At 49.1% G+C, this 27,272-nt stretch overlaps 1 protein-coding gene across 2 annotated transcripts; it reads right to left on the bottom strand.

Moving 5' to 3' along the window:
• Window positions 1-12,942: 12,942 nt before the first annotated feature.
• On the bottom strand, window positions 12,943-24,245 carry LSG1 (large 60S subunit nuclear export GTPase 1). 2 transcript variants are annotated; one of them, XM_066556544.1, is made up of 14 exons: window positions 24,151-24,245; window positions 23,959-24,076; window positions 23,612-23,732; window positions 22,982-23,068; window positions 22,025-22,111; window positions 19,925-19,985; window positions 19,046-19,222; window positions 18,456-18,881; window positions 18,058-18,159; window positions 17,081-17,240; window positions 16,665-16,793; window positions 15,973-16,052; window positions 15,166-15,339; window positions 12,943-13,880 (listed from the first exon to the last, which is right to left on the bottom strand). In XM_066556544.1, exons 1-14 carry the CDS (start codon window positions 24,229-24,231, stop codon window positions 13,701-13,703), a joined length of 1,983 nt encoding a protein of 660 aa, XP_066412641.1. In that variant the 5' UTR covers window positions 24,232-24,245; the 3' UTR covers window positions 12,943-13,700. The 2 variants fall into 2 exon arrangements, 1 of the variants encoding a protein (XP_066412641.1); XR_010784180.1 differs by lacking the exons at window positions 12,943-13,880; window positions 15,166-15,339; window positions 15,973-16,052; window positions 17,081-17,240 and adding an exon at window positions 17,374-17,499 and having other exon boundaries at window positions 16,719-16,793.
• Window positions 24,246-27,272: the final 3,027 nt, after the last annotated feature.

The following is a 27,272-nucleotide window of genomic DNA, read 5'->3' as shown; positions in this document are numbered from 1 at the left end:
ATCAGCACTGGGGCTGGTAACAGCAGAGCAAAGGCTGCCACACTGTGACAGAGGGTTGAGTTTGGTAGCAGTGGTCCCAGCCACAGGGAAAAGTTGCCAAGGGGACCCAGGAGGTACCTGCAACACTGCTGACTTCACTGGGAAGTATCCCAGTAAATGGGGGGGAGTTCCACCCTGACCCATGGACAGCATAAACCCCATACTAGGTAACCTATTTACAGCTCAATTACCCCAGGACTGCTAAGAAAAAGAAAGCAACTAGCTAAACAGAGCTAAAAGACCCCTGTATACAAACCTTGAACATGAGACTCTTGAGAAACCATCACTTCTACCCAGCAAAATACAACAGGCAAAGGACAAGAGTCTGCTTTTATTATTTAGCTGCAAGTATTTTACTGTGAAATGAATCCGCTGATCACTGCCCACCCAGCACAGAGGACAGATTCAAGCTCTCTGGCAACTCTCCTAGCTGAAGAAGGTGATACCCTCTCCAGCTGAAGAATGCACACACACTACTAATGGATCTCACCATCTAGCAGCTCAATGTTTTGATTTCATATTAGAATTGCTTGAAAATAGGACCTTTAATACCTCTATTGTTACACATTTCTCTCTCAAAGTATGTATAAAGGACTTAATCAGACTCATTTCCTTAATTTCAAGCATATCTCTGAAAACTCATTATCCCAGGCTGATGGCATCAAAGAGTGAATTGGGAATAAAGCCAAGTGAATAAAACCAAAGATATTTCCTTTCAGTTACTGTGCAGCCTTCACAGGCTGCAGAGCATTAGAGCTGCTGAAATACCACTGTCACATTCTTCAGGATCTGTGAATTGGTGCCTTGCTCTTACACCCTTGGCATGAAGAGAGGACATCATCCCTGTTACACTTCACCCAACAAAGCTGTGCTGTGATGAGCAGCTTAAATGTGTGGCACTGGAAAAATGTCTTTGAACTATTGCTGTTTGGGTTCCCACTTTCTGAGACATATTTATCACAGCAAAGTTACCCTACTAAACAAAAAAAAAAAAAAAAAAAAAAAAAAAAAAAAAGCAAACCAACCCCTGGACTTGATTTGATAGCATATGAAACCCTTGATTTCACCTTCTGTCCTCCATCATCATTTGCAGAGAAACAGCAGATCTTGCAGCTGTTCTGGGCCAGGCTGGAGCTCCACACAGGCTACTGTCCCAGCCATCTCTGATGGCAGTAAGGAGCTGAAGTGCTCTGAACTCCAGGTGAGGAGGTGAGGAGACACCTTGCACACCTTGTCACCAAGTAGACAAACACAAATCTCTCTGTTACAGCCATGCCACCAGGGACTGCAACAGGGGCAGGAACAGGGGCATTTCACATCCACTTCTCCAGGACTTCATCACAGATCCCAAACCAAGATGCCTCCATCCAGCCAGGTTAAGGAACAACTCGTAACTCTTGCTGTATCTGGAAACTGGACACAATTTTAGCATGGTCCAGGGCAGATCAAGCAGTTATTGCTAAACTGACCTCTGCAACCTTGTTCTCACAGCATCTCCTGGGAAAGTGCTTGGCAGACTGGCAGTCGGTGCTGTTACAACAAAGCAGAGGGCTGGGAGGCCTTTCTTCTGCTTTGTGCTCTCCAAAGCTGGAACCAAAGCCTGTGTGCAGCTCCTCTCCCTGGCATGGCGCCTCAGAGAATGAAGCAGGTTACGCTGTCTGGTCATTTGACCCACCATCAGTCATCTTCAATAACTTTTTCATCTCTGTTATTTCAACTAAGTGGGCAAAGTCCATGAGTTTATGATGATCTGAGACACTGTGCTTCTGCAGTGCCCTCTGATGCCCCGGTGTCTCCCCACCCGCCCCCAGACTGGCAGCATTGCTGCCATCAGGACTGGCATTCCCTGCCCACAGGGCCCAGCACCAGCTGGAACAGAGCAGGAGCTAAATGTGCTGATGGATAAAGAACATCTTTTGCAAGGGCTGGAGAAGGTCAGCTCACCTTCAAGACACTGGAAAGCAAGGCAGGGGAGCACTCACAGTGTGGGAGCCCAGTTTCCCTGCACTGGGGAGGCTGGGTTTGCTGGTGGGCAGTGCCAGGCAGGGTGGGCAGCAGGCAGAGCTGCACGGCCAGGCCAGCCCGGTGCACAAACCAGCTTTACAAAGCACAAGGTGAGAACATCATTTACACCACATTAGAACATCATTTTGCTTTTCTGAAACTACCGACTTTAGAAGTTACTTGTGTTTCCTTTGCCCTCTGCCCTCCAAGCCACACTGCTCAGGCTCCCTCCATCTCTCCAGTCTTTCCTTGGCAAGAGCCAGGCCTGGAGCAGTGCTCTGAAAAAGCCAGGAAGGGCAGTCAGCTGCTGACAGGAGCCAGGCTTTGCATGCACAGCCGTGGCAGCACCTGATAGACCTTGCAGTACTGGAGCCTGACAGTGATGGGCAGTTCTGGGATTCTCCTTCCCCTGCTCTTGCCAGAAGATGTTTTCCCAGTGCCCTCTTCTTCAGCTCTGCAGTGTGGCAGCTCCAAAGCCACGACTTTGAAGTAGCAAAAGTGGCTTTTTCTAATGCTGAAAGAGAAGCCGCTGGATCCTTTTCACCCTTCCTTGCCCTCTGGGGTCCTTTCTTCTCTATCCCTGAGGTTTCAGAGTAAGAAAGGTCTAATTATTTTTGCAGCTCGTAATTACTTTGCAGCTCCACCCTAACAAGCAAGCTCGTCTGCTTCCCCAGGACAGGTCATGCCCTGACAAACACCTGGCTGCTTTAATTGCTCCAAACAGCACTTGAGGCTCTGCAGACAGCCCGGGCTGGGCGTGCTGTAGGTGCTCCTGGTGCCTGGGAAACCCAAAGGGAGGACAGTGAGAGGAAAACAAGTGCAGGTCCCCTTTGGCACACAGCTGTGCATAGGAACTCACCCGTGTGCACTGCAGATTCTTGCAGCCCTGCCTAGAAGCAGCATGGCACCTCCCAGGGCACTGTGTCCCTAGAAAGGTTCTTGGGGCCCTTGATGGCTTCATCCAAGACTGCCTGACTCCCAGGAATTGGCTGGATCGTCCTTCTCTACTCTCCACAGCTACAAAACTGCCAGAGATGATCAACAACAGAGGTGTGTCTCCTCACAGTCCACAGCAGCTGAACTCCAGTCACCCCACAGAGCAGAGGATACCCAGCAAACACTGAAACCACCAGGCCTGCCCAAACCTGACCTGGTGCCAGCCCTGTCCCTGGCCGGGCTGGTGACCTTGGCTGAGCACATCACCCCCAACACACCTCTTGGAGAGGGAGGCCTGAGCAGGCAGATGCATCTGCAGCCCCTCAGGAAAAGCCTTCTCTAAAGCTGCACCCGCTCAGAGCATTCCCACCCTGGCCATTGTTTTGGGAACGACTGGAAAATGTCAGCAGGGCACTGGGTGCGGGTGGGGGGGTCAGGAAAAAGGAAAAAGAGATGATTAGATTTTTTTTTTTAAATCAGCCAATAAATTATATTAACTTTTCCATTGACCTTTTGTGGGGTCACATTATCAGACTAGTGAATGTGGTTCATGAAGATAGGATTATGCTCAGATTTCAAACTGTGCAGAAAGTGCATCCCAAGCAACATGCCAAAATGGAAACATCAGCTCTGCCAGATGGGTGTGCTTCTCATTATCCTCCCGAGGAAAGCCAGATCCACCACCTACAAATACTGTATATGTTGTTAAAAGGGTCTGCTTCCCAGGGAGGCTGGAATTGTGCAAGGTCTGCCTTTGCCAATGGTGTCTTTTACTCCTTTCCCCTTGAGACTCTGGTGGCACAGGAGCAGCCTGTGGAGGGACTGGCTTGCCACGGGCAACCAAGATCACTTCCCCCCCCTGCTCAGCCAGCTTGCCATGGAGCAGAGAGCCAGGAGAGGGCAGCTTTCCTTGGCCAGGGCATGAACACTGGCCTGGCATCCTGGTGCCACCTTTGGGGTGGGATAATGTTCAAAGCATGGGGCAGGGGGGAAGAGGGTGTGAGGTGCAGCTACATGTGCTGGGTGCCTGCAAGGGAAGCACTGCTGCCCATGGCTGCCCAGTCTTGGACAGGGCTTGGCAGGTGTTGGCAGAGCTGCAGCACTGGGCCACATCATATCAGCTCCTATCATGAAGGCAGCAGCAACAGCTCCTTCTGCAGCTATAGCATCTTCCAGGAGTGCCCCAGGGAGCAGGAAGTGTGCCAGCCCCAGGGCTGTCCTAGTCCTCGGGGCTTAGGGAGTCTCCCTGTCCCTTGGACTGCAGCCCCAGCAGACAGAAGCCTCCTCTCGGCCCCTGCCAGTCCAGCATGGCCAAAATTAGCTTCCCCTGCGTGTGTGCCGGGTAGAAGAGCCACGATTGTATCTCAGAAAAGCATTATTGTATTCCTCGAGCCCTATCTTATCAGGGAAAGGAAAACGGGACTTTGACAAATTGCCTCCGCAGCGGCCCGGTGAGCACATGATTCTCGGTAATCGCCCCCCCTGTGGTCGCCAGTGGCCACTATTGTTCCCAGCCCTGGCTGAGCCCTGCGGAGTCTGGGCAGCCGTGACCCTCCCAAAAGGAAAGGAGCAGTGGGCCTGGCCACCCTCACCTTGGCTGCACCCAGAACATTGTGTTTGCAGGTGGGCATGCAGCTGAAGTCAGATTGATCCCTTTATCAGGAGCCTTCAAGTGCTGATAAGGTGACATCGCCTGCGTGGAGCAGGGACTTGAACTCTTTTGCAAGGGGAGATGGTTATCAGCAGTCTCTGGCAGGGCTGTGCTGGCTCTGGAGCCTCACAGCTGGAAGCAGAGCTGAGCTCTGAGCCTGGGACAGATAGGAAGGGTTTGTTTTGCTTTGCACAATGGCTGCTCAGATCCTGTGCAACAGCGGAGCAGAGAGCACAGCAGGGCACTTCAAAGGCACTCAGCCTAGCGCTGTCACCACATGGGGACCCAGCGTGGCCAGTGGCCATCCTGCCCCTGGGACGCTCAGCCTGACCCCAGGGACAGCCTGGCCCCTGCAATACCGGTTACAACAGGACACACATTGTTCCCAGTCCCAGGGCAAAGAAGATCATCACCTGGAGAGCTTACATCATCTCATCAGGAAGACTAAGAGCCACCCACGAACCCATCTCTGCCTGCAAAGCATCCATGCAGACAGGAGAGCAGAGCACCCTGTGACCTCTCTGCTCCTTGCTGCTGCAAGGCCACCTGGGGCCCCTCCCCAGCAGGGTCATGAGGACCAAAAGCCTGTTCAGTGAGTCCACAAACCACATTCCCTGGCAGAGCAGGGAGCAGCAGGTGCTTGGCTCACATCTGCTGCAAGCCCAGGGCAGGAGAAGACCACAGGGTGACTGATGGCCATGGGACAGCCAGCATGACCCTGCAATGATCCACAGGGGACCCCTGCCCAACCTGCTGAGCTCACCTGGGAGAGGGAATAGCACTGGGACCATGATGGAAGCTGCAGCCAACCTCACTCTGGTGCAATGCATTGGGCAGCTCTTCATCCCCCTAAGCACAACTGTGGCTGCTCCTGGGGTGATCTCCATCAGAGGTGCTGGTGCCAGTGCTATCTCCCTAAATACCCCAGCAGAAGCAGCCAGTGACAGCTACTGGGAGCAGGCAGAAGTTACAGCAAACCATGCTGCACAGCTGTACAACACCTACCTGGTGTTTTGGTGCTTTGTGCCCTTTTTTTGCTGTGCTTCTGGCTCCTGCTTCCCAGGGCTGGATGAAGGGAGACACTGACAGTGCTCCAAGTGTCACAGCCATCCCAGCAAAGCTGCTGCTGACTCCTGCATGTCCCCCTATGCCAACAGCTCAGCTCTCTGCTGAATCCAGGTGAACTGAATACAAGATCTGAAAGGGCTGAGGCCACTGATCTCCACTTGCTGCACCTCAGGGCAGAGGACAAGTGCAGCTACTGGAAAATTGCAAACCACAGGAGTGTGTGATGTGCTCCAGCCTCTGCTGCATAGCTCCTCCCTTTGCCAGATCCCTGAAATGTCCCTTCCTTCAGCCTGACCAAAACACCAGTGTGCACCTTCATGGCTCCCATCCTGGGTCCGCCACAAGAAGGGAGCAGGCACTGCTTGCTGGGCACAGCACCCATCCCACTGCTTTCTGAAGAGCAGATGTCAATGATGGAACACCAAGGCAGCCCTTGGGACCCACCTCTGGGGCCAGCACAGGGCAGGTCAGCACAGGGTGACCTCCTGCAGCCACCCTGCCGCTCCCAGTGCCACAGCCTGGGGCCTTCCTGAGCCAAAGAGCCAGCCCTGGCCTGCCTCCCTGAACTCCTCTCATCATTCATCCCAGTCTTGCTGCCCAAAATAGCCTGCAATGATTTCCGCAGTTAATCTGGGCCTGCTCTGAGCCTGCAGGCTATAATCTGAATTTGGCTCTAGCCAGCTCCATTTCAGACTTCCCTGTCCCCTTACTCTGAGACACAGCAGAGGCACTCCTCCTTTCCTCTTCTCTGCTGTCCCAAGGGTACCCATCCCATCACATCCCCTCTTTGGGACAGGACAGTGCTGCACAGGCTCACCTCTATCCTTACTGAGATGCCACCTGTGCCCCTTGCACCTCTTTTAATGGCCTGTTTAGCTTTGAGCACTGGGGAAGACATTAGATTGTCTTCCAGCCCTTTCCCAACCAGCTCCCACTCAGCACTGCTCCCATGACAGCCTTCTCTTTGGTAGCACCTCATCATGCTCCCACTCCTGCCCACATGGACACCACTCTGTCCCTGTCCCCCCACTCTGAAAAATAACCTATAACACATAGAACATGTCACACTGTTTCTCAGCCACTCAGCAATGCTTTCAACATCTGCCACCAGCTTTGGGATGTTCACATACCCAATAGAAATGTATCACTAGCAAATGTTGTGGCCTCATTTTTCTTAGCTCTTCCAAAGTGTTTAAAGTAAGATTTAAAGCGAGACACCAAGCTATGTGATGCAACTGACACCCCTGAAGGATGGGATGCCATCCAGAGGGACCTGTACAAGCCCTAGAACTGGGTTCATGGGAACTCCATGAGGTTGAACAAAGGCAAATGCAAGGTCCTGCACCTGGGTTGAGGCAAGCCCTGATATCAATACAGAATAGACTGAGAGCAGCCCTGCCAAGGACTTGGGGGTGCTGGTGGATGGGGGGCTGGATATGGGCCAGCAATGTGCACTGGCAGCTCAGAAAGCCAAAGCTGTCCTGGGCTGCATCTAAAGCAGCATGGGCAACAAGCGAGGGAGGAGATTCTGCCCCTCTACTGTGGTGAGACCCCACCTGCAGGACTGCACCCAGCCATGGGGTCCTCAGCATAAGAAGGACATGGAGCAGGGCCAGAGGAGGCCACAAAGATTATCAGAGTGCTGGAACACCTCTCCTATGAGGAAAGGCTGAGAAAGTTGTGGCTGTTCAGCCTGGAGAGGAGAAGGCTTGCGGCTGACCTTAGATTTGCCTTTCAGTACTTGAAAGGGACCTACCAGAAAGATGAGGACAACTATTTTAGTCAGGCCTGTTGTGATATGACAAGGGGTAATAGATTTAAGGTGAAGGAGGATTAATTTAGATTTAGGTTTGAGTCAGAAATTCTTTACAATGAGGGGAAACACTGAACAGGTTAGCTAGAGAGGTGGTTGTTGCCTCATCCTAAGAAACATTCACAGCAGGGTTAGATGGAGCTCTGAACAACCTGATCTAATTGAAGATGCTCCTTGCAGGGGTGATGGACTAGATGGTCATTGAAGGTCCCCTTCAACCCAAACTATTCCACAACTTCCCTTGCAGGAGTGTAAATGAAGGACACAGATGCTCCCATGGGATGGAGCAGGAGCAGGCCAAGGCTGCTGGTCCAAGGCTCACTGAAGCACTGGGAGCCCCCTGTGCCCACTGCACAGCCGTGAGAGCCAGAGCCTCTGGCCAGGAGATCCCAGCTCACACAGACATCCTCCTGAGCTTCAGAGAGCAGCTGAGGTGCCCACCCCAGTGTCTGCAGCAGAGACTTTTGTTTCACTTGAGGTTATCTTATCGCCATAGGAAAGGCAATACAGCAGAAGAATTTCCTTTCCTTTATGCTTCCAGCCTTTCCATTGTCTGGCGTCTGGATTTCTGAGCCTTGCCACTCACCCATGTGCTCAGGCCTTTGGAAATATGAATGCAGGCCCTTCTTATCAGCAGGAGCTCTGCAAATGCTTTTTTTGCTGCTGCAGGCAAACCAGGCAGGGTCTGGTGGCCCCAGGCCCCATCCTCACCCCATTCATGAGCTGTGCATTTTCCACTGCCCAAGGCAGGTGCCAGCTCAGCAGTTCATTCAGGGGGATGGCAGTGCCAGGCAGCAGAGCTCGATGAGAATTGACCAAGGCATTGAAACACTACGGTTTTCCATTTCTTTCTTCCTTCCATGCCGACAATGAATCATGGGTCAGCCCTCCACACAGAGCACTGAAGACATACTCAGCCTGCTGGATGGGTTTCCATCTCACTGGTCCATGGTTCTTGGTGCTAAAATTAGGAGCCAGGGATTACCAGGAAATGTGGTGGCCACCAGCACATTTCCTGGTAATGCCAGAGCCACAGTAAGGACTGTCCCTTTCTCCTGCCTTGCTGAGTGCATCAGCTGGCTTCAATTCCACTGGGCATGGCTTGTAAGCCTAAATGCAGGGGGAAACAGCAGCACAATCACAAGAGGAGACTGATGGGTTTGAATCCAGCTGTGAGGCTGCACCTCTCCCAAAGCCCCAGATCCAGAGAAGGAAGCCATCAGTGGGGAGAAAGGGGGAACCCCCATGCCATATCTCAGCAGGACAAGCATGAAAGATGCTGGGAACTGTCCCTGCTCCACTAGGCAGTGCTTCAGGCACAACATGGCATGGCAGCCTGTGGTGGCACCCCAGAGCTTGTCACCTTCCCTCAGAGAGCCCCAAAGAAGTACCTTCTGCTGCTTATTGCTTGTTTGGCTGAGGTGCTTGGATGTCCTGGAGGGGCTGTACCTTGTCTGAAGGTGCCTGGGCACAGCACAGAGCAAGGCTGAGCAGCAGGGCTGGGCTGGCTCCATTGCACCATCACATCCTCCAAGTCCCACTGTGAAGAGAAAGGGGCAGGCAGTGCCCCAGATGGGTGTCAGGGAGCCCCAGGCAGCTCCCTGGGCAGCACAGGACCTGCACTGCCTCCTTCCAGAAAGGGGAACTGGCTGCATTTGAAACTATAAAGTTTTTGGTTCTCCCTTTCTCCATGGCAAAGCAGAACAGTGCTGGTTTCCATTTTTCTCACACACTTCCCTTGCTATCCAGTGTGAGGAGAGGGCTCAGGAGCACACAGAGAGGCCAGGCAAGATGTGGTGTCAAGAGTAAGAGAATCCCTTTTCCCTGAGACCACACAGCAGTGATTCCTGAGCATCCCCCCCTGCACTGCCCTAAGCACAGCCAGTTCTGAGGAGCTCCAAGCAGAGACACTCTTGCTGAAAACCCTGTGAAATCCCAGACGAGCCTGCACTGGTCTATCAATGCTGACCAAAACAAAGGGGCTCTGTAGATGCTTCCAGCTTCCTTTGCTTTGGGCAGGCAGAAAAAGCCTGGCTGGACTGCAGGACCTTCCCTCATGGATGATGTTTCTGGTTCTTTGCCTCAGCTCCCAAGTGATGAAGGGCTGGTGACATTTCCAGAAGGGCAAACCCAAGTGTGCTCCACCCAGCACATGCAGTCCTCCTGCCCTGACACCACCCATGGGACAGACCCTTTTCCCACAGCCACAGCAAGAAAGAACACTGGGGCAGAGTTCCTCTGACTCAGTAGCGGTTTCTTTTCCTCTTGTCCTCACCATGACCTCTCTTTGGGTCTCAAGATGTCCTGGGCACCTCAGGCATTTAGCTTGGAGAGATTATTTTCTGGAGAGCTGCTCCCTGCTCCTCTCCCAGCTGCCCCAGGATATTGTTCCCCAATATATTTTTTTTTTCCTTCTGTAGCAAAAAATGAAAAAACTCAGTAAAAAAGCTGGACTAGAGCCACCACACAGGGAAGGGGTCCAGCTCAAAACTGCTCCTCACAGACAAATGGGGTAAAGGATCCCTCCTGCAGGGGCCAGGCAATGGCCTGAAGCTCCTCACAGGAGGGAAGGAGCTGTGACCAGAGAGGAAAGAAGAAAGGTTGCTTCTTACTTTAAAGCAACAGTGTCTCAGGAGAATTAGAAAAGAGTTGCTTCACTTTTGTAGGAACACCTTGAAAGGCCCTGGACTCAGCTGCTGCCTTGCTGTGGCCAGAGCCACACTCCCCATTGTGGTCCCCTCGGCCACCTCCAGCTCATGAGCCACTCTGCAGGGCTGGGCTGGGCTGGGAGTCCTCGGGGAGCCACACCTCTGCTGGGATCCTGACCTGGAGCAGGACCCGACACTGCTGCTGGGGGCACCCGGGCTGCTCCTCTGCCTGGGAAAGGCCGGCCCCTAACGGCAGGAGAGGGGGAGTTCAGCCTCCTCCAGACACACAACCGAGGAGTTCTGGGCCACGTGGAGACTGCAGAAAACCAGCGAGATGCCACATGGCCGTCCCTTGCTGCAGACTCCCTGGTGCAAAAAGCCATCATCCCTTTGATCCTTGACCTGAGACGTTGGGAAAAGATCAGACACCTGATCCTGACAGCCCCACAGTCTGCAGTGGGGTGATGGGCAGAGGATTTATGTAGTGCTGGCTCTGCCAAGCTGAGGGGAACGAAGCTCCTACATCACTTGCTACCAACTGCAGTTAGAAGAGCCACAGCACCCACAACAGAGTGGCTTAGGGATTTGCATCCTGGCATCCCTACCTGTCAACTACTCACCCATGATGCTTCAGGTTTCAGGAAGACAGTAAAACTACTCTTCCTCAAAACAAGACTGCAAAACACTTTTTTGTAGTAGCTAGATGGCCTAGATGGCAGCTCAGACATGCAATGACAAGCTCACACATGCAATGTGTGTGAAGCAGAGCACCAGTTCTCTGGACATCCAGGGCAGAGCTGGTGATTCCACCACAGGCTGCCAGTGCTGTCCCACAGGTGTGGCAGCCAGCACAGACCCACCCATGATCTCTGGGACACCACCTGCTGTGGGACAGATTGCAGGCTGGAGTGAGACCCCCTGAACCTGGCAGCAGGGACCTGCAGGGAGAGCTGTAGGTCACAATGCAAATGCAACGTACCATCAAAGGCCAGTTCAGCTCCAAAACATATTCCCAAACCAGTTCTGCATTTCTGCTGCAGGTATCAGTGCAGGAGGGAACATGAGCCAGGAAAACAAACTGCTTGCATTAAAAGGAAAGTGGCCTGAAAGGGGAGACAGCACTGGGGTGCTGGGGATCCCAAAGAAGAGACTGGAACCAGTTGCAGCCTGCACACTCCCTCTACACACACAAGGCACTTGAAGAAAACAGCACTCCAAAATGGAAACTGGCCTTCTCCAGACAGCAGTGCAGCAGCAGAAGCTCATTCACAGGTGGCCAGGGCAGAGCACATTGTCTCCTTTGTGCTGGCTCTGACAATGAGCAGTGCCCACATGGCCTCACGCCTGCCAGCTGCTGCCATGTGCTGTACTGAGCTGTCAGCAAGGCCTAGCTGGCACTGCCCAGTGAGGGATGTGGTTCAGCAACATATCAAACCACCACAGGAAAGCATTAATTTGCCTCTTACCTATTCTGCTCACTGCCCAGTAACAGCATGAAATATTAACAGGTCTTTACATCCTTCTTCTGTTGAGGCAAGAGTCCTTTAGCACAGCAAGAAGCAGTTTGCATTTAACACCTGAGCACACAGTACTTGCTTGGTCATATTTACATTATCCTCCATTCATTCAGGCAAACACTGCAAGTTGCTTGGCAGGTCTCATGGCAAAAGGCATCTGCAAGGAACAAGCAGTCACCCCAAGTCTCAGGCCCTGGGGATTTCTTTCACTCACTAGATTTGGGAGGGTCTACATAAGGACTCAGCCTGTCCAGCAAGGTGGCTCATGGAGACCCAGCCAACAGGAAAGGGCAGACAATGCAAAAGAAGAGAACTTGGGTACATGCAACATAGGCTAACAATTCAAAATGTTTCTAAAGCAGAAAAACAGAATAGAAAAAAATGTTTTAGACCTTCAATAAAAGATACTCAGTTTGACAGGTAATAGCTTCACACAAAACAGGACAAAAACTAAGGAGTGTTTCTGAGCAATCAAGTTCCTAAAGCACTGTAAGGAACAAAAGCAGATACCTTTCCTGCAAGGAGGGTGGAGAAGTTAAGATCTGAGTGATTTAGCTAAGGCACAACCTTTTTGGGAAACAAAGGCAAAGATCACCTTCTCCAGGAGAACTAGATTAAACAGTCTCTCCTGAGAATCTACTTTCCACTATGGTACACTGATTTAAAACACCATTGACCATTTTAATTCAGGGTAATTATACTTTACCTTTACACATGGCAGGGAACTATCTCCCCTCCAACTAGGAACTTGAGAGCAGGCACTCCAGGGAAAGCAGAAGCTGAGGTGAGAGCTCTGCTGTCAGGGGACCCTCTGCATACACAGTGCAAGCTGCCTGTACAGGACACACACAAAGGGTCACAAAGCCAAAACTGGCTTGGTTTGCTGTGGCTTTGCTCAGCAGTTGCTTTCATCTCTCCATCCACATTTAAAGCCTGGAAAGTACAGAATTACAAGACAGTAATCCCTTTTTATAGCATCAAGAGACCAGCATCATGTGTTATTCCTTCCACCCCCTAAAAACAAAGCATGACTCGTCTTTGTGAGCTTTTCCAGTCCTATCATTACTCCCTGTGCTGAACAAGGAACAAAGAGCTCTGACCAAGGGCACAAACATTTTCTCAGTAGGACAGCTGAGAAGTAAATCTCACTTTAATCTGACCCCAGGTAAGTAAAGTCTTTTTAGCATCAAATACTCAGGTACTCAATTAAAATCTGCTAATAGACAATTCTCTGACTTAGGACAATAAGACAGATCATGACACACATACAGGAAGTAAAATCTCAAGTATATTTAAGGACAAATTAGCACCAGATTTTTAGGCAGTCATATGGAGCCAATGTTTTAAAATACCAGTGGGAAGTCACACAAAAACAACTGATACCAGCTCAGTGTAAAGGATATAAAAGCAATATTTTCCTTGCACAGTGTGCTGTGCTCTGCTCAAGCTGGGAAATAGGGAGTGGTTACAGATTCTACAGAATAGGACTGAGAATAGCCGAGAAGGAAGAGGGCAATAAAGATAATTCTACCTTATTTGTCAACACACTAAAGCATTTTGTCAAATCAACAAACAAGCCTTAAAGACCAGAAAAAAAAAAAAGAAAAAGAGCAAGTGTGTCTCAAAATGTAACAAACATCACTCATTGAAATTCAATTGTTTAAAGATTTTACTGAGTTTTACCAGGGCTTGCTTTGATTGCAACAGCTATAAAACACATCCTTTATGGAAGGAAAAAAACATTCCTGCACAGCTCCATCTGCTCCCATTGAAAGGATGTTTCAACAGCAGTCACATGTCTGGGCTGGCTTCCAGATAACAGGAACAGCCAGGTCTCTTTTGTTCACAGAAGGGATGAACTCCAGCCACCAGAGCCTACTCTCATCCCCTGCCAGGCCAATCCAGTGCAGAGAGCTCCCAGGTGAGCTAGTGTTGCCCACTTATCTGTTTTTTTCCCCTCAATCAAGGCCTGTGAGACAGTGCAGTCCCTGCCCTGAAAAGGCAAGATACCACCAATGCCACAGCTAAGCCTCCAGGTGCTTGGTGATCCTGCGGATTTTCTCCTTCTTGTTCCTGTTCCCATGTTTTTTCCAGGGCTTTCCCACCACGTTGGCAGGGTTGGGTGCAGCCGCAGGCACGAGGCCGCTCCCAGGCCGGTAGCCCATGGCAGCCCGGACCCCTTTCATCAGGGCACGAACGTTCTCCTGGAAAAGGAGACACAACCTCCAGTGACCAAGGAGAAGATCCTCAACCACTGCAGTATGTCAGTAAAAGCAGACACAAGCAAGCTCAAACCCAGCAGGGCCTGCCCAGCCCCTGCTCCGGAGCTGCAGGAAGGTCACGGCAGGCAGCCGAAGCTGCCAAGCTGCGCCGGGTCCCCAGCGTCTGCCACTGACGTGACACCGTGTCCCAGCCAGCACCAGCTCCAGCACCAGGATGGATCCTCACAGCCTCTGCTCTGTGCACAACAAATTGTCTTCACAAATAAATCTGGCGCCCAGGAAAGCCACAGACCAAAATAAGTTGCTCAAGTCTGGAGCGTGGGCAGCACTGACAGGGCTCGCAGCTTGTGCCAGCACTTTGGGCAGACAGAGCAACAGTCTGGTAATCCCAAAAATGCTTTTCAGGTCACAGTTTTCTGAAATAGCTCACTTTTTTTTTTTTTTTTGTAAAGAGCCTGAGTTTTTGTTTTCAAAATGCATGATTATCTTAGCTGTGCTAAATAAATGGTCTTCACATCCAGCTAACCACACAGAATGGAACGTGCTATCTATCACCCATCCTGTTCACAGCCAAAAACCTGTTCTAATCCTTGTCAGGTATGCAGATCTGGTCAGTTATGGATTTAATATTTCACTCTAAGTCTTAATACACTTTTTCAGTCGTGTAGAGGCAAAACAAATGCCTGTAGGATCTAACACAAATCATACAGGTTAAGAAAAATTCCCATTTTCTACCTAATTTTGAGATTTCTTAACTGGATTTTAAATCAGTTGGTATTCTTTTCATCTGATTTCAGGTTCTGAGTCAAAACCTCAATGTAATACTAAATTATCTTAAAAAAGCTTATCACAGCCTCTAAATACATCAGCTCAGGAAAGGAATGTCACTTTGAAGGACCTGTTAGCTCAAAACCATGTTCTGGGTCAGTTGTCAAGTCATTCCTCCTTGTCTTTCTTCCCAGTCACCCTCCTGTTTGCTCAAGATTGATGTCTGATTCCTAACAACAAGGGTCACCCTGCTGACCTCTGAAAAATCATCTGTGCACACCTCATTACAATCTTTCTGTCACCGAGGACATTCCCAGTGATTTAGGAGGTAATAAAAAGAACAGAGAGCTCTTGGGTAGAAATTACATGCAGATCCCACAGCATTAAACACCATTAACTCAACCCAGCACACCTCCATCCTCAAAGGTGGTTTTCCTCCAGTAACTACAGATGAGTGCTGCAGCAAAAATTCCTAGAACAAATATTTTCCAGAATTTACCTGATGGAAAAAAGTTTTGTCCACCACATTTTCAATTTGTTTTGCTTTGGTATTTTTCTCAGGCTTCACCTGTCCAGTGGCCTGCAAAGTTGTACTGTCAGGGCATCTTTGATGTTGGTGCTGAAAATCATTTGGGTCAATACCAGGAGGTGGGTGGCAATATAAAAGCTTCCCCTGTGAAAGCAATGGGACTCAGTTACTAAAAAGACAGTCAGAGAGGAAAGAAAACAACTCCACACCTAAGAAGGGCCTGAAGTTTAGGGGTTCACACTGGCAGACTATCAGTACACTTTATTTCTTCTCCCAGACAACAACTGGCTTGACTCCTAAGGTTAAGTACTGTTCCACCTCTACATCAAAGCAACATCTGCAGCTGCAGTGCCCAGATGCAAACAACACAGAGCAAAACTCTCAGGAGCACCAGAGGATCCTATTAAGAAATTATCAACAGTAAGTTGCCAAGAGGTGATAAAACAGCATGCAGTATTACAACACTCACAGCAACAGTCCTTAGTGCCAAATATTGGTCCAGCAGTACATTATGGGTTCATTTCTTGAGTATCTGCTAGCTACTTTGGAGATATGATTATTTTTTTAGCTGGCATAATATTTTTAAGCAATCACCTTTCTAAGATTAGGCAGCTTGAGAAATTCAATTTATTCTTTTAAAACACAAAAGCAGGCCAATCTCAAGAGTCTTTTGATACATGGTGATTTTATCCAGAGAAACAGAATTGACTTTATTGTACTCCAGTGCAACCTTTAATTCACCTCTGAGAAGAAAACCCAGATGTAGGAAGCACTTACATTGACATAATCTTTTAACACATATCGAGCTGATCTCGGCTGGTCTGGCTGTCCATGAGATGTCATAAAGCCCCTCATATCTGGAAGAGAAATCCAAAGTATATTCTTTGTAAGTACAAGAGAATGTTAATGTGTTCTCCTCTGCTGCCTAACCACCCATTGGTATTCTTTCTCAAAAATACTCCCTTAGAGTAAGGCTTCTCTTGGGGAAAGCAGGGAGAAAAAGAAGGGAAGAATTTTGGTGACTGTAAAGGTACTGCAGAAGCACCCTGACCTGAAAGAAATTATAAGAGCTGACACCTCCCTTCTAGGAGAAAACTGCTGGGGTTTTATTTTTATTTTAAAGGCAGAGAATGAGAATTCACTGCATTCTTCAAAGTCTAATTCAGACCCAGATGGTGGGAGGTATCTGAAAGGGTAAGAGCACCACACTATAGACTGGCAGGGCATTCCACCAGTATCTTCCACACTATCACTACATCTGTCAGATAAAACTGGCAAAGCACCACTCCAACTCCCACAGGAGACGAGCCATTAACAAAGACCATTCCTGAGAGCAGGGCAAGTCCTATCAAAGAGGCCCAATGCACAAAAAACCCAGGCTTAGGAGAACTTTACAATGTTCTCCTAAGGCCATGTTCAGGACCATGCACACAGTGGAGGTGACAGGTTTTAAAAGGATCATCACTCACATCCATATGCTGTTAGCAGCTCTTCAGCTGTTGGCTTTCGATCTGGGTCCTCATCTTCTCTTGGCCTTATGATATTTATTCCATAGGTTGCTTCCAAAATGTTTCGTGGGATATGCTGGCAAACATAAGCTAGTGAAGGAAACCACTTTGTCATTTACAGCTACACAAGTAATCTTGCCCTTATCACTCTAGGAGCACACACAAAAGAATGACTTTTGGATTTTGTTGCAAACCAGAAAAATAACAGGTCTGAAAACACAACTAAGTTGAAATGAGATAGGAAAAGACCAACACAGCAGGACTGTTATCCAGTATGTCCCACCTCCCTCAAAGCATGAGCACATGTGCTGCTAGCAGGGCTGGAACATGCTACTTGGCATACTCCAGATCCAACCCTTGCATGCCCTCTTACAAACCCCATACAAAGGATATTAGAGAAACAGGTGGAACATGGTCCCTCATCTGATCTATAGGCAGAATTCCAGAACAAATCATTTCTGCCTTGGTAGAGACGAAAGATGGCATCACCAGACCGGGGCAATCACAAAGGCACAGGCCAGGCTCCACATACAGGGTCTACATGATAAATAACCTATTAGTTCACTATGGCAACTCAGTGTCCACGGAGGTAAAAGGAACAAAAAAAATAAAATTCAAATGCACAGATGAAACATGGATGCAAATGACAATAAGGAGAAATTCTACTAACACAGACATCTGCCCTGCTGGTCCCAGCCAATGAATTAAGCAGATCAGATGTAGAAGACAGCAACATTTTTCAAAGTTCCTAAATAAGGTGTCCAGATGGGGGCAGCAAGATCTTCAGCTCTTCAGTCTGATGGGAGAGGAGAAAGCACCCCAGAAACCTTTAAGTGTGTTGGACCTTCTGAAACAGCTGGGAGTTCAAAAAGTACAAATCCCACAATGGTCCCACACTATAGCATTGGAGCAGCTACCTCAAAATCAAAGTTTGATCAATATGAAAATATCAGCAAAACTACATTTATTCACAGCCATGATGTTGACAAGGATAGTTTGAAGCCTTGACCTTAAGCTACTTGGAGGAACACTCATGTTAAAAAGCTTCTCTCCTCATGACTGGTCTTGGAAGAAAGGGACAAGGTAACTAAATAAAATCAGGAGATATAAAACGTGCCCCATTGCACAGCAGCTCTCATGAGTGACTCAAAATCGAGCACAAGTTTAGAAGCAAGAATTAAAGTTCCAAAATTATACACATCAAGACCACTCCTCTCCAACCTACTCTGCTGACCATAGTTCAGGCTGGCAGAGTTCTCAGTGAGTGCATGTGGTTGCAACTAGGTCATAATGAAGCTCTCTTCCACTGGGGAGAAGAAATGATAAAAAGACTGATGTTATTTGTTAGCAGTACCTGGAAGTGCTTTGTACGGCCTGGTGTAGCAGACACCGACACCTTCTTGTTTCCAAGGATTGTGTTGATGGTTGAACTTTTGCCAACATTGGGGTAACCCACCTAGATGACAAAGTGAAATGTTATTAGGCAGGGTGATGCCAAAAGACTCACAGAGCTCTGACACAAAAGTTTTTATCAAAATGTTCTAAAAAAAACCAACTAGGGCAAGCAGGGGGGCACGCTGAGCTCTAGGAGCTTCAGTATTAATCTTTGCACAAAACCCACAGTGGTTTGTGCTTGCCAGTTTTTATACCCTTGTGGGAAGCCATACTACAGGATGAATTTTTCCCATGGAGGGCACATGGAATTAGAATTTAGATTAAGTAAGTTCCATTTAAGCACTAGGTCCAACTTACCAGCCCAACATTTACTTCCCCATCCTTCACCCTTGGTCCATTGTGCATAGTTTTGAATATCTCCAGCAGCTCATCTCTCTGTACCAGATGGCTGAAGTTCCTGACGTTCCTGTTCCGCTCCTGCACTCTGTGCTGCACTGCAGCACCATCAGTCCTGCTTTCCGTCCTCTGTGGACCAACAGCATTTATGCTGTCACCAGCTTCATCTTCAGAACAGGTTTGCCAGTCCTCCTCTTCATCATCTTCACAGTCTTCATATTCATCACTGCTGTTATCATCACTCCCCAGGGCCTGGTTTGCACTTTGCCAAGTGCTGCCTGTGGATGCTCTTTCTGCACTTCCTTGTGCTGTGTTGTCATCTTCCTGACTGGAGCCATCATCCTCAGAACCGCTGGGGTGCTCTGCTCCCCCATCAGAGCCCAGTTCCTGTGGGAACAGCAGTTCAGAGGTGAAATGCAAAGACAATCCCAAGCCTTGCTGCTGGCTCAGTGAGCTGTCATCAGCCAGATCCCAAGAGCTGACAACCCAGTGCTTATCTATTCCCAGCTGCAGCCAGCACAGACCCAGTCTGACCTGGTCACCTGCAGTACCTTTGATTCTCCACACAGCCGTTCACACTCTGCCAGAGCTGACCAGAACACCACCTTGACACCCTCCTTCTCAAAGAACTGTGCCCAAGCAGCACGTTGCTCCTCACTCAGCAAATCTGCTTTGTTGATCAGGATCATGTTCTCCTTGTCTTTACTGACTTCCTTAACATAACTTTCCTAAAGAAAACAAGAGAAGGATCAGTTTGCACTCTGGTTTCGACTCCTTCCACCCCAAGACGACACAAGATCACCAACCCAAATTACCCCATGCAGCTGCACACGAGTGTAGCCAAGCTTACCATCCCTAGGTTGATGGAAGTGCTGTTCAGCAGACAGCCACAAGAACAAATTGGAGCATGCAACTACCACAATACAGCTTGTTGCTGGCCATGTGTGCAAACGCCTTGTCTGCCTAGAGCTGTGACAAGATATTAATCAGCACCCTGCAGCAGGAGCTCCTAAGATAACTATTTGAGCAATTTCATGTCTCCCTGATGCAGTGTTCTATAGCCTATCATTACAAACTTGTCACTTGAATAATTTTTGATCCTTTGTAATCCTCACCCACTTTTATTCCACTACGCTTTTACAAAAGACAATTCCTTTAGGTGAGGACACTTCTAATGGGTAATGAGAAATAAAATAGTATCTGCAATGTAACATCTGCAGAAGAGCCTCTAAAGCCACAACAATCTGTGTGAAATACCAAAAGAAAAAAAAATAATTTCATGCCAGAATACTTTTATGAATTAATAAGATATCCACTCAGGCACTACAACAAAACAGCTTCAAGGTGGCTGAATGCATTGAGCAAAAAATATATCACATAAACATTAAGACATAAAATGAAGACAAGATTCAAGAAAGTTGTTTACTTACCAGGTCTTGACATCTAAACAGAAGGGGGTTTCTGGCATCTACTATCTGGACTACAATATCACTGCAAAAGGAATGGAAAGCCCCATGAAGTACTCATTCTTACATTGCCCCAAAGAAAGCAGTAAGACACAGCAATTATTCATTTTTAGGTTTTCCTTGGAATTTTAATAGTTTCAATTGTATTATCCTACTAAATATCCTTACTGAACAACACAGCATCTCAGCAGCCCACCTGCCCAACAGAGCCATGCTTGTGCTACAAGCCAGTACTGCTATACAGTGTTTCCTCCTCACTTGGCTCATTCTCCTGCACAATTGTACAGGCAGCAAGGGGGAAGAAAACATGCCAATTTTGCCAACCCATCTACCCTTCAGAAATACTCAGCAGGCAAGAACCACAGTAGTGGTACTCCATCTTTTAGAATGGTACTAAAAACTGTGGTAACACAACTTTGTTTCTGTCTGTTCTCATCCTCAACTGTGGCAGGGTGGTTACAGAGAGAAAGAAGAGGTGGTTTTCCTACACAGTGAGTGGAACATTGTTGTCCTTGCATGGAACAAGATGTACAAAGCCTCCCACAAATGACATACAGATTCTAAGTGTTTGCTATTGGATATTTTCAGAAGTTCCTCTGTGCTCTTTTTGTGACAAAAAGCATAAAACAATGAAAAAATAGCCTTAGATTTCAGTAAAATATGTTGTTCCCCCATGCAAGCAAGGCCTTGCAACATACTTCTAGGAAACACCTTCCAAGCCCAGAGACCAGGTTGCCACCACATACACGAGCAGGACTCATTAGTTCCACACACTAATTAAATGCAATGGCTTCAGATCCCAAAGGCATTCATGGTTCTTTTGTCAAAAGGAGGGGAAAGTTTAACTACAGCCTAGACAACTACTAGAACTTTTCCAGGCAAGTAATTTAAAATACTGCCAGGTATTATCACATACTAATTCCATTTGTTTGACAGGGATTTCTGTTAAGTCAGGACAACTTCCGAACACCACAGGTCGCATGGAAGAATTTCAAGTTTCACTAGGCTGTTTGTTATGCATTAAAAAAAAAAAATCAATAACCCCCCCAAGAGAATAATTTAATAAGCCCCATGGGTACAAAGAAGACTGCACAGTTACAGACATTCAAAGATCATATGAGGGAAAGCTGACACCATCGTACTGGGATGGGATACAGAGAAGTTACTGAAGGCCACTGCTGGGAACTAGTTTGAAGCAAGTACATGGAAAAGGCTGATAACAGATCAAATTATCTGGAAAGGTTAAAGGACTGAGTGACTTCTCCATTCACTTCTGAGACACCATCCTCACTCTACATGAAATAAAAAGCTTCAACAGGAGCAGAAAGGCATTAATGACACTTTCCAGTCACCTCCAAACACCCTGCACACTCACAGTGTACATCATGATACCCTAGAGTGGATGCTCCTGAGCAGCACTCTCCCAGCCAAGGGCCCAGCAGCACTCAGTACAAAGGCCCTTCTGTGAAAGGACCAGCTCACTATGACCTCACTGGTGAAGCATTTTTCAATTTTAGAAAAGTGAAATGAAATGATCTTAAGCCTAATAACTAGTGAAATTAAATGCCCCAGTTAGATTAATGTAGCAGATAGCACTCTTATTGTATTACAGCTCAGCAGAGCAAACAAAGCTATTCCTGTGGTATGACAGCCTGTTGTCTTCTGTGCACTGCTGCAACTTCTCTGTGTGGCAAAGAGACAAGGACCAAGAAATTCCTTCTTTCCCAACATGACTTAGTCCTTGCCTCCTGCTCCTGAACATCAGCTGCTGCGATTTGGTTGGGAAGGAGGGGAAGGGTTAATCTTGGCAAGAGACCTCAAAGGCACTTTCTCAAAGGAGGCCTCCAACACAGTTACTGGGGACTCACAGTGAACCACTGCACATCACACTGCTGAGAGCTAGCAGGCACCACAAAAACAAAATCACTGCAGTGCTGATAATAAAACATTACTAACTTAATAATTTTTCCTGTGCTGAGACACTTGAAGTTTGTCTGAAAAGCTGCAATTCATGAAAATACATTCAACATCACTTTTTAAAAAGTGGATAGCAAAATACTTTACCTTCTTTCAATGACTCTCCAAAGCTGACGCCAAAATTCCAAGTTTCTTTCAAATGGGGTTAGAATTAACTTTTTCTCTTCCTCAAGGCTAAGGCAAACAGAAAAAAACAACATCACATTTGGCCTATGACAGGCTGTAAGATCACTCCCAGGTCTTCCCTAGATCCAGAAGGCTTTAGTTTTGCACAGAGTAATCAAACCAAACTCATACAGAGATACCATTTCTGATGATTTTTCAAACAGATCAAGCCCTCAGGTACACTGCTAAACCAGTGGCACTGGTTTAGTGGTGACACAACAGTTTCTGATCTTGTCAATGCAGAAGTGGTAAAAGATGGAAAGAGCAAGAACTCATCAAGAGTCTGCCTGTGAAATTTGAGAGCCATGATAACACATGAGAGAAGTTATCCCAAGTGCCAGTAGTTTTTTCTTAATTGAGTACCACTTGGAAAAAAACCTGAAATTTGGGCATGGTACCTGAAATACCTCTATACAACCTTTAAGTTGGTGTTAACACCACCTGAACAACTTTACTCAGGGCAAGCATGGGTTTGCAGGATGTGAGCAGATATCACCCAAGTCTCCAAGCCAGCAGATGCAGTGCCAGACCAGCACAGGCTGCTGGATGCAGCAGGCTGGCAGCATGGCCTTCTATTCAGAGCAGCACTGTTGCTTTTAAAAGACACATCCAGTAACCCTCTACTTCACAGGTGAATTAAGAACATCACATGCCATCCTGAATTCATTTAAAAGAACATGCACACACAAGAGAGCTTTGCAGAGCTGAGCACAAACACATGCTGCACTGTGGCTGGGATGTCCAGCTTTCCAGAACAAGTACAGAGAGGTACTGAGTAGATGATAGTTTTATTGGTCCGACAAGGATAAGTTCAACCCGCTGCTTCCCGTGTCACTAAATGCCACCAGCTACTTACCCAGCCACAAGCAGCATACTCACTGGGCAAGCTGTCGCCTCCACTCGAGAAAGCTCTCTCTCTCTGCTTGCTTCAAGTCCTCTGCACTGGTTGTCCTATCCCAGTGTGGCCTATAACAAGCATATTTTGGAGTGAGTGGTCAGAAATAGCAGTCAGTCCAGCAACATTACTTCAGTAAATAGAACATAAAAAGCACACATTCAGCTATGCTGAAATAATGGTTCAGATGTGCATATAACTGTTTTCAGCAGCTTTAAATACACCTTCTTTCCTTGTTCCTTCCAAACTCCATTAGCAGAGAGCATGTACACCAGATACTACAAAGCAGTTTTCTTGAGCTAGGTTTTGTACGGTCATTAAGATGGGGGTTAATCTCTCTGTTCACGATTCACAAAGCTCTGAAAAGGCTTACCAGGCACCTTGGATGCACCTGCCTCAGCAGTGCCAAGCTTTAGGCAGGAAACCCACACCATCAGGCCAGAGAGGCTGGCACTGTACTGTGGGTTACAGCCTGCTCACATAGGTTAGTTAGTGGCTTCTCCAAAAGCAGTGTATTGCCAACCTGAGGGCTGTCCTCAGGCTTGCAGCCCAGAGGGATCAGCCCCGGAGGCCCAGTCAGCCAAGGGGCACCCAGGCAGCCCTGCAGAACTCACCTCCGTGGGATGCGCAGGAACTCCTGGTTCTCCTGCTGCAGCTGCCGAACGCGCTGGGCCTCCTGTGCTGTGAGCAGGCCCGTGCAGCTCTGGGCAGACACGATCTGGGCATTCAGACGCTCTAAAGGAGAGACAGTCATCCAAGGCCACCTGTCCCCAGCGCTGCTACCCCTGCCACCCCATCCTGTCCCTGCAGACCCCAGCCCTGACTCAGGACCTCACAACCTGCCCCAGTTCCCGCGGGCCAGACCCACTGCCAGCTCCCATTGGCACCCACTCAGCCCAGAACCGGTGCCGCCCCGCCCCGGGGTCCCCTCCTCAGCCCCAGGCCCGTCCCAGCTGCTCACCGGCCACGAAGCGGGTGCCGGCCAGCTCGGCCGTGGCCAGGAACTCCTCCAGCGGGCTCTGCTCGGGCGCCGACCGCAGCTCCGGGCCGCGCTCGGCCACCACCTCGCTGGCGTGGAGCTGCCGGGACAGGACACCGCCGTCAGCTCGGGCCGCCCCGACCTCTCTCCCGCCTCCCCGGCCCCCCGGCGTACCCATGAGGAGGCGCCGCGCCGCTCCAGCCCGCGCTGCCGCTGCAGGCAGCGCCCGAGCCCATCGCTCCGCTTCTTGCCCATGTGCCGCCGCTGCCGCCCCGCCGACGGAAGGGGCAGGCGGACCGCCGCGTTCTACCGCCCCTTCCACCGCCCCTTCCGCCGCCCGCCCCTTCCGCCGCCCGGAGCCTCAGCTGCGCTCGCCCCGCCGTGCCCCGGCGTCTGCCACCAGGCGGTGCCACCGCACCGGCACCGGCACCTCGCTGGCCAGCCAGGGCGATAGGACGCAGCCTGAACCTGCACAAGGGGAGGTTTAGGTTGGACATTAGGAAGAATTTCTTAACTGAAAGGGTGATTAGGCGTTGGAGTGGACTGCGCAGTGTGTTGGTAGAGTCACCGTCCCTGAAGGTGTTTAAGAATGTGGCACTTAGTGCCATGGTCTAGTTGATATGGTGTTGGACTCAGTATCAGAGGTCTTTTCCAACCCAGTTGGTTCTGTGACCATCCATCCATCCATCCATCCATCCATCCATCCATCCATCCATCCATCCATCCATCCATCCATCCATCCATCCATCCATCCAATCTTTCTATCCGTCCCACCCTATGGTGCTCAGTATGGACACACATCTCTCTGGGTCTCCCCTCCTCAGGCTCAGCTCTAACCTCCTCCCTCCCATAGCAGCCACCAGCCCCACCATAATGAGCCTGGGGGCATGGTTCACTCCCACCCCAAGGTCGGTGCTGCAGCTGGAGGCCCTGGCACTGGGGTGGCACACAGGGCTGCCAGCCCCAGCCCCGCCCGTGGTAGTGCCACCAGCAGTGGGGCCAGTTTCTCTTGCTGGTTCGGCCTGGTGCAGATGCTATCAAACCACACTGTGCAAAACCCTGCCCAGCAGCCAGCCATGGGGGCAGGGGTTTGTGTCTCCCTCTGGGGAAAGCCACAGCTCCTGTGGCCAAGGCTGACCCTGCGCCCTGCAACACAGCCAGGCCAGTGCAGGTTCTCCTTCCCTAGTGTCCACCGTCCCAATACAGCAAACAGTCCATGTGAGGAATGATGGTAGCAAAGTGGGATCCTGGATGCAGATGTGGGAGGTACACTATGAGGTTCCTGGCAAAATCTAGACAGAGTCTGGACATCTTTGCCAGATGGAGGAAATTGCGTGACCAGCCACGGAACCACTGAATGGATTTTGGCAGCAGCCATTGGGACTGGTCTGGGCCAAGATGGGAGAACAGGTTAAATTAATAAACAACTTGACCTGTACTTGCTCACTGAACTGAATTATGAAGCATTTCTCCTTTATGGTTGTTGGGTTAAGGCCAGACAATTTTCACTACAACTCTGTAATGTGTATCAGTTGTAACTGGAGAATAACTTGTCTAATTCCTGGAAAACAGAAGCAGAAAAAGCTTAACTTCAGGAGTTTGCCACCAACCAACAGCATGGCAGCATGCACAACCCCCTGGGCAGGAGCAGTCTTTTCTCTCTTCTCTATTCCCTTTTCTTTCTTTTTTCTTTTCTCTTGCTCCATGATAAACGCCCATTAGGAAGACACAGCTTTTATTTTCTTCTTCTTTTCAAAGCCAGTAACTGCATGGCATAAATTTCCCAAGGACGTCTGATCCTTTGCCATGCTCATCCCAGGCTCTGCCGCCACCACCAGCCAGGTCTGGCCCCTCCTTTGCTTCCTAAAGGCAAATAAGAGAGATGAAAGGGGACTCAGCAGTCGCCTTTTCATTTAGGTGAGGTGCTTCAATGGAAGGCTGGTGGGCTGCAGACAGCAGGCAGACATTTAGTAAAATAATTTCTAATCGAGTAATCTTTAATAAAACCACCTCAAGTCTTTATGTGGGCACTGAAGCAGTAATATAAGTGCTCATTATTGTCTTTCTTTTGTACTTCAGTTAAAAGTTACCTTCCCTCTACAATGCATAATCACCAGCCAGAGCAGCCAGCCAGCCTGGCTGATCCCCACGCCTCAGGTCTGGCAGCACTTCTAGCCCCACGGCTGAGGCACGTGCAGTGCCATTCCCAGGCTGCCCAACCACAGGCAAAATGCTCTAATAATCCCATTGGCACAGCCCTGGCAGCACAGCCCCAGAACCATCAGGGTCTGGAGACTGTCAGTACAGATTGCAGAGCTCAATGGATCTCCATGGGACACCTGCAGCTCTGTTCAGTGACATGAACTGGGAAACAGACACTCAAGGACAGGCAGAAGTGCTGGTGCAGTGGGAAAAGGAGGCTTGCTCCACCACCTGCAACCCATCCTGGGGCAGGGAGGTTTGAGGATAACCTGAAGAACAAAGATCTCTGCATTTAGGGGATGTTTTTCCCACACATTGCCCTTTTCCCCCCCACCTTTCCCCATTTCTAGACTGAAATGCTTCAGGGAACAGTTAATTGCAGGTATTTTCTACTACCTTTGTGGGACCTACTTAAGCAATGCCCAAATTGCCCTCATTGTTGCAACAGATACATTTCTGGGCACTTCATAAACACCAAAGAATTATTTCTGTCTGGTGATGCCAGCAGCACTGTGAAGATTGCTTTGAGCAGAGCAGTGCTGAAGGAGAAACAGACTGGGTCATCCAAGTGACAAAAACATCAGAGCTGGAGTAGTAATTGCCTATTTCTAATTGCCATGTTTCTCATCCCTCTCCCATTGCTCTGCTGTGTCTACCCTGAGCAAGACAGGCTGCTGCTGGTCTCACCTGAACCCGACAGCCTGCTGCTTCTAGAAGACATTTATGCATGCATTTCACACAGTGAAAAGGGAAACTGAGGTACAGATGCTGTCACAAGAGCTGCACAGAGGCAGTTTGGCACCAGAGTGTATGTGCCAAGAGCACAGCCAGGCAAGGAGAGCTTGGAGGAGAGGGGCATGCTGCTGTCAAGTGTGAGAAAGCTGTTGATTTGCAGCCCATTCCCATATGATGGAGTAGCTACCACTGCATGCAAAATGAACACATTTTTTGCTGTGGGGCTTTGTTTGTACAACTCATCTCTTTGACAGAGATGGGCTGGACTGAGGTGTTGTCCTGGGAGAGAAAGCACCTCTGTGCATCACAAAACTTCTCACCACTCCTTTGAAAAGCACTGAGTGCCCAGCACTGTTGGC

Source organism: Molothrus aeneus, chromosome 10 (genome assembly GCF_037042795.1).
Source record: "Molothrus aeneus isolate 106 chromosome 10, BPBGC_Maene_1.0, whole genome shotgun sequence".
Taxonomy (NCBI): Eukaryota; Metazoa; Chordata; class Aves; order Passeriformes; family Icteridae; genus Molothrus; species Molothrus aeneus.
This window is presented reverse-complemented; position numbering and strand designations above follow the sequence as displayed.

What these genes read in the sequence shown, in the direction of transcription:
- LSG1 (XM_066556544.1), bottom strand. Translation starts at nt 24,231, where the DNA reads ATGGGCAAGAAGCGGAGCGATGGGCTCGGGCGCTGCCTGCAGCGGCAG. An exon ending in TCTAATATCCTTTGTATGGG is followed by an intron (nt 16,794 to 17,080) that starts GTTTGTAAGAGG and finishes TTCCTTCACTAG; the next exon opens with CTTATGTTTGCCAGCATATC. An exon ending in TGTTAAAAGATTATGTCAAT is followed by an intron (nt 15,340 to 15,972) that starts GTAAGTGCTTCC and finishes TTGCTTTCACAG; the next exon opens with GGGAAGCTTTTATATTGCCA.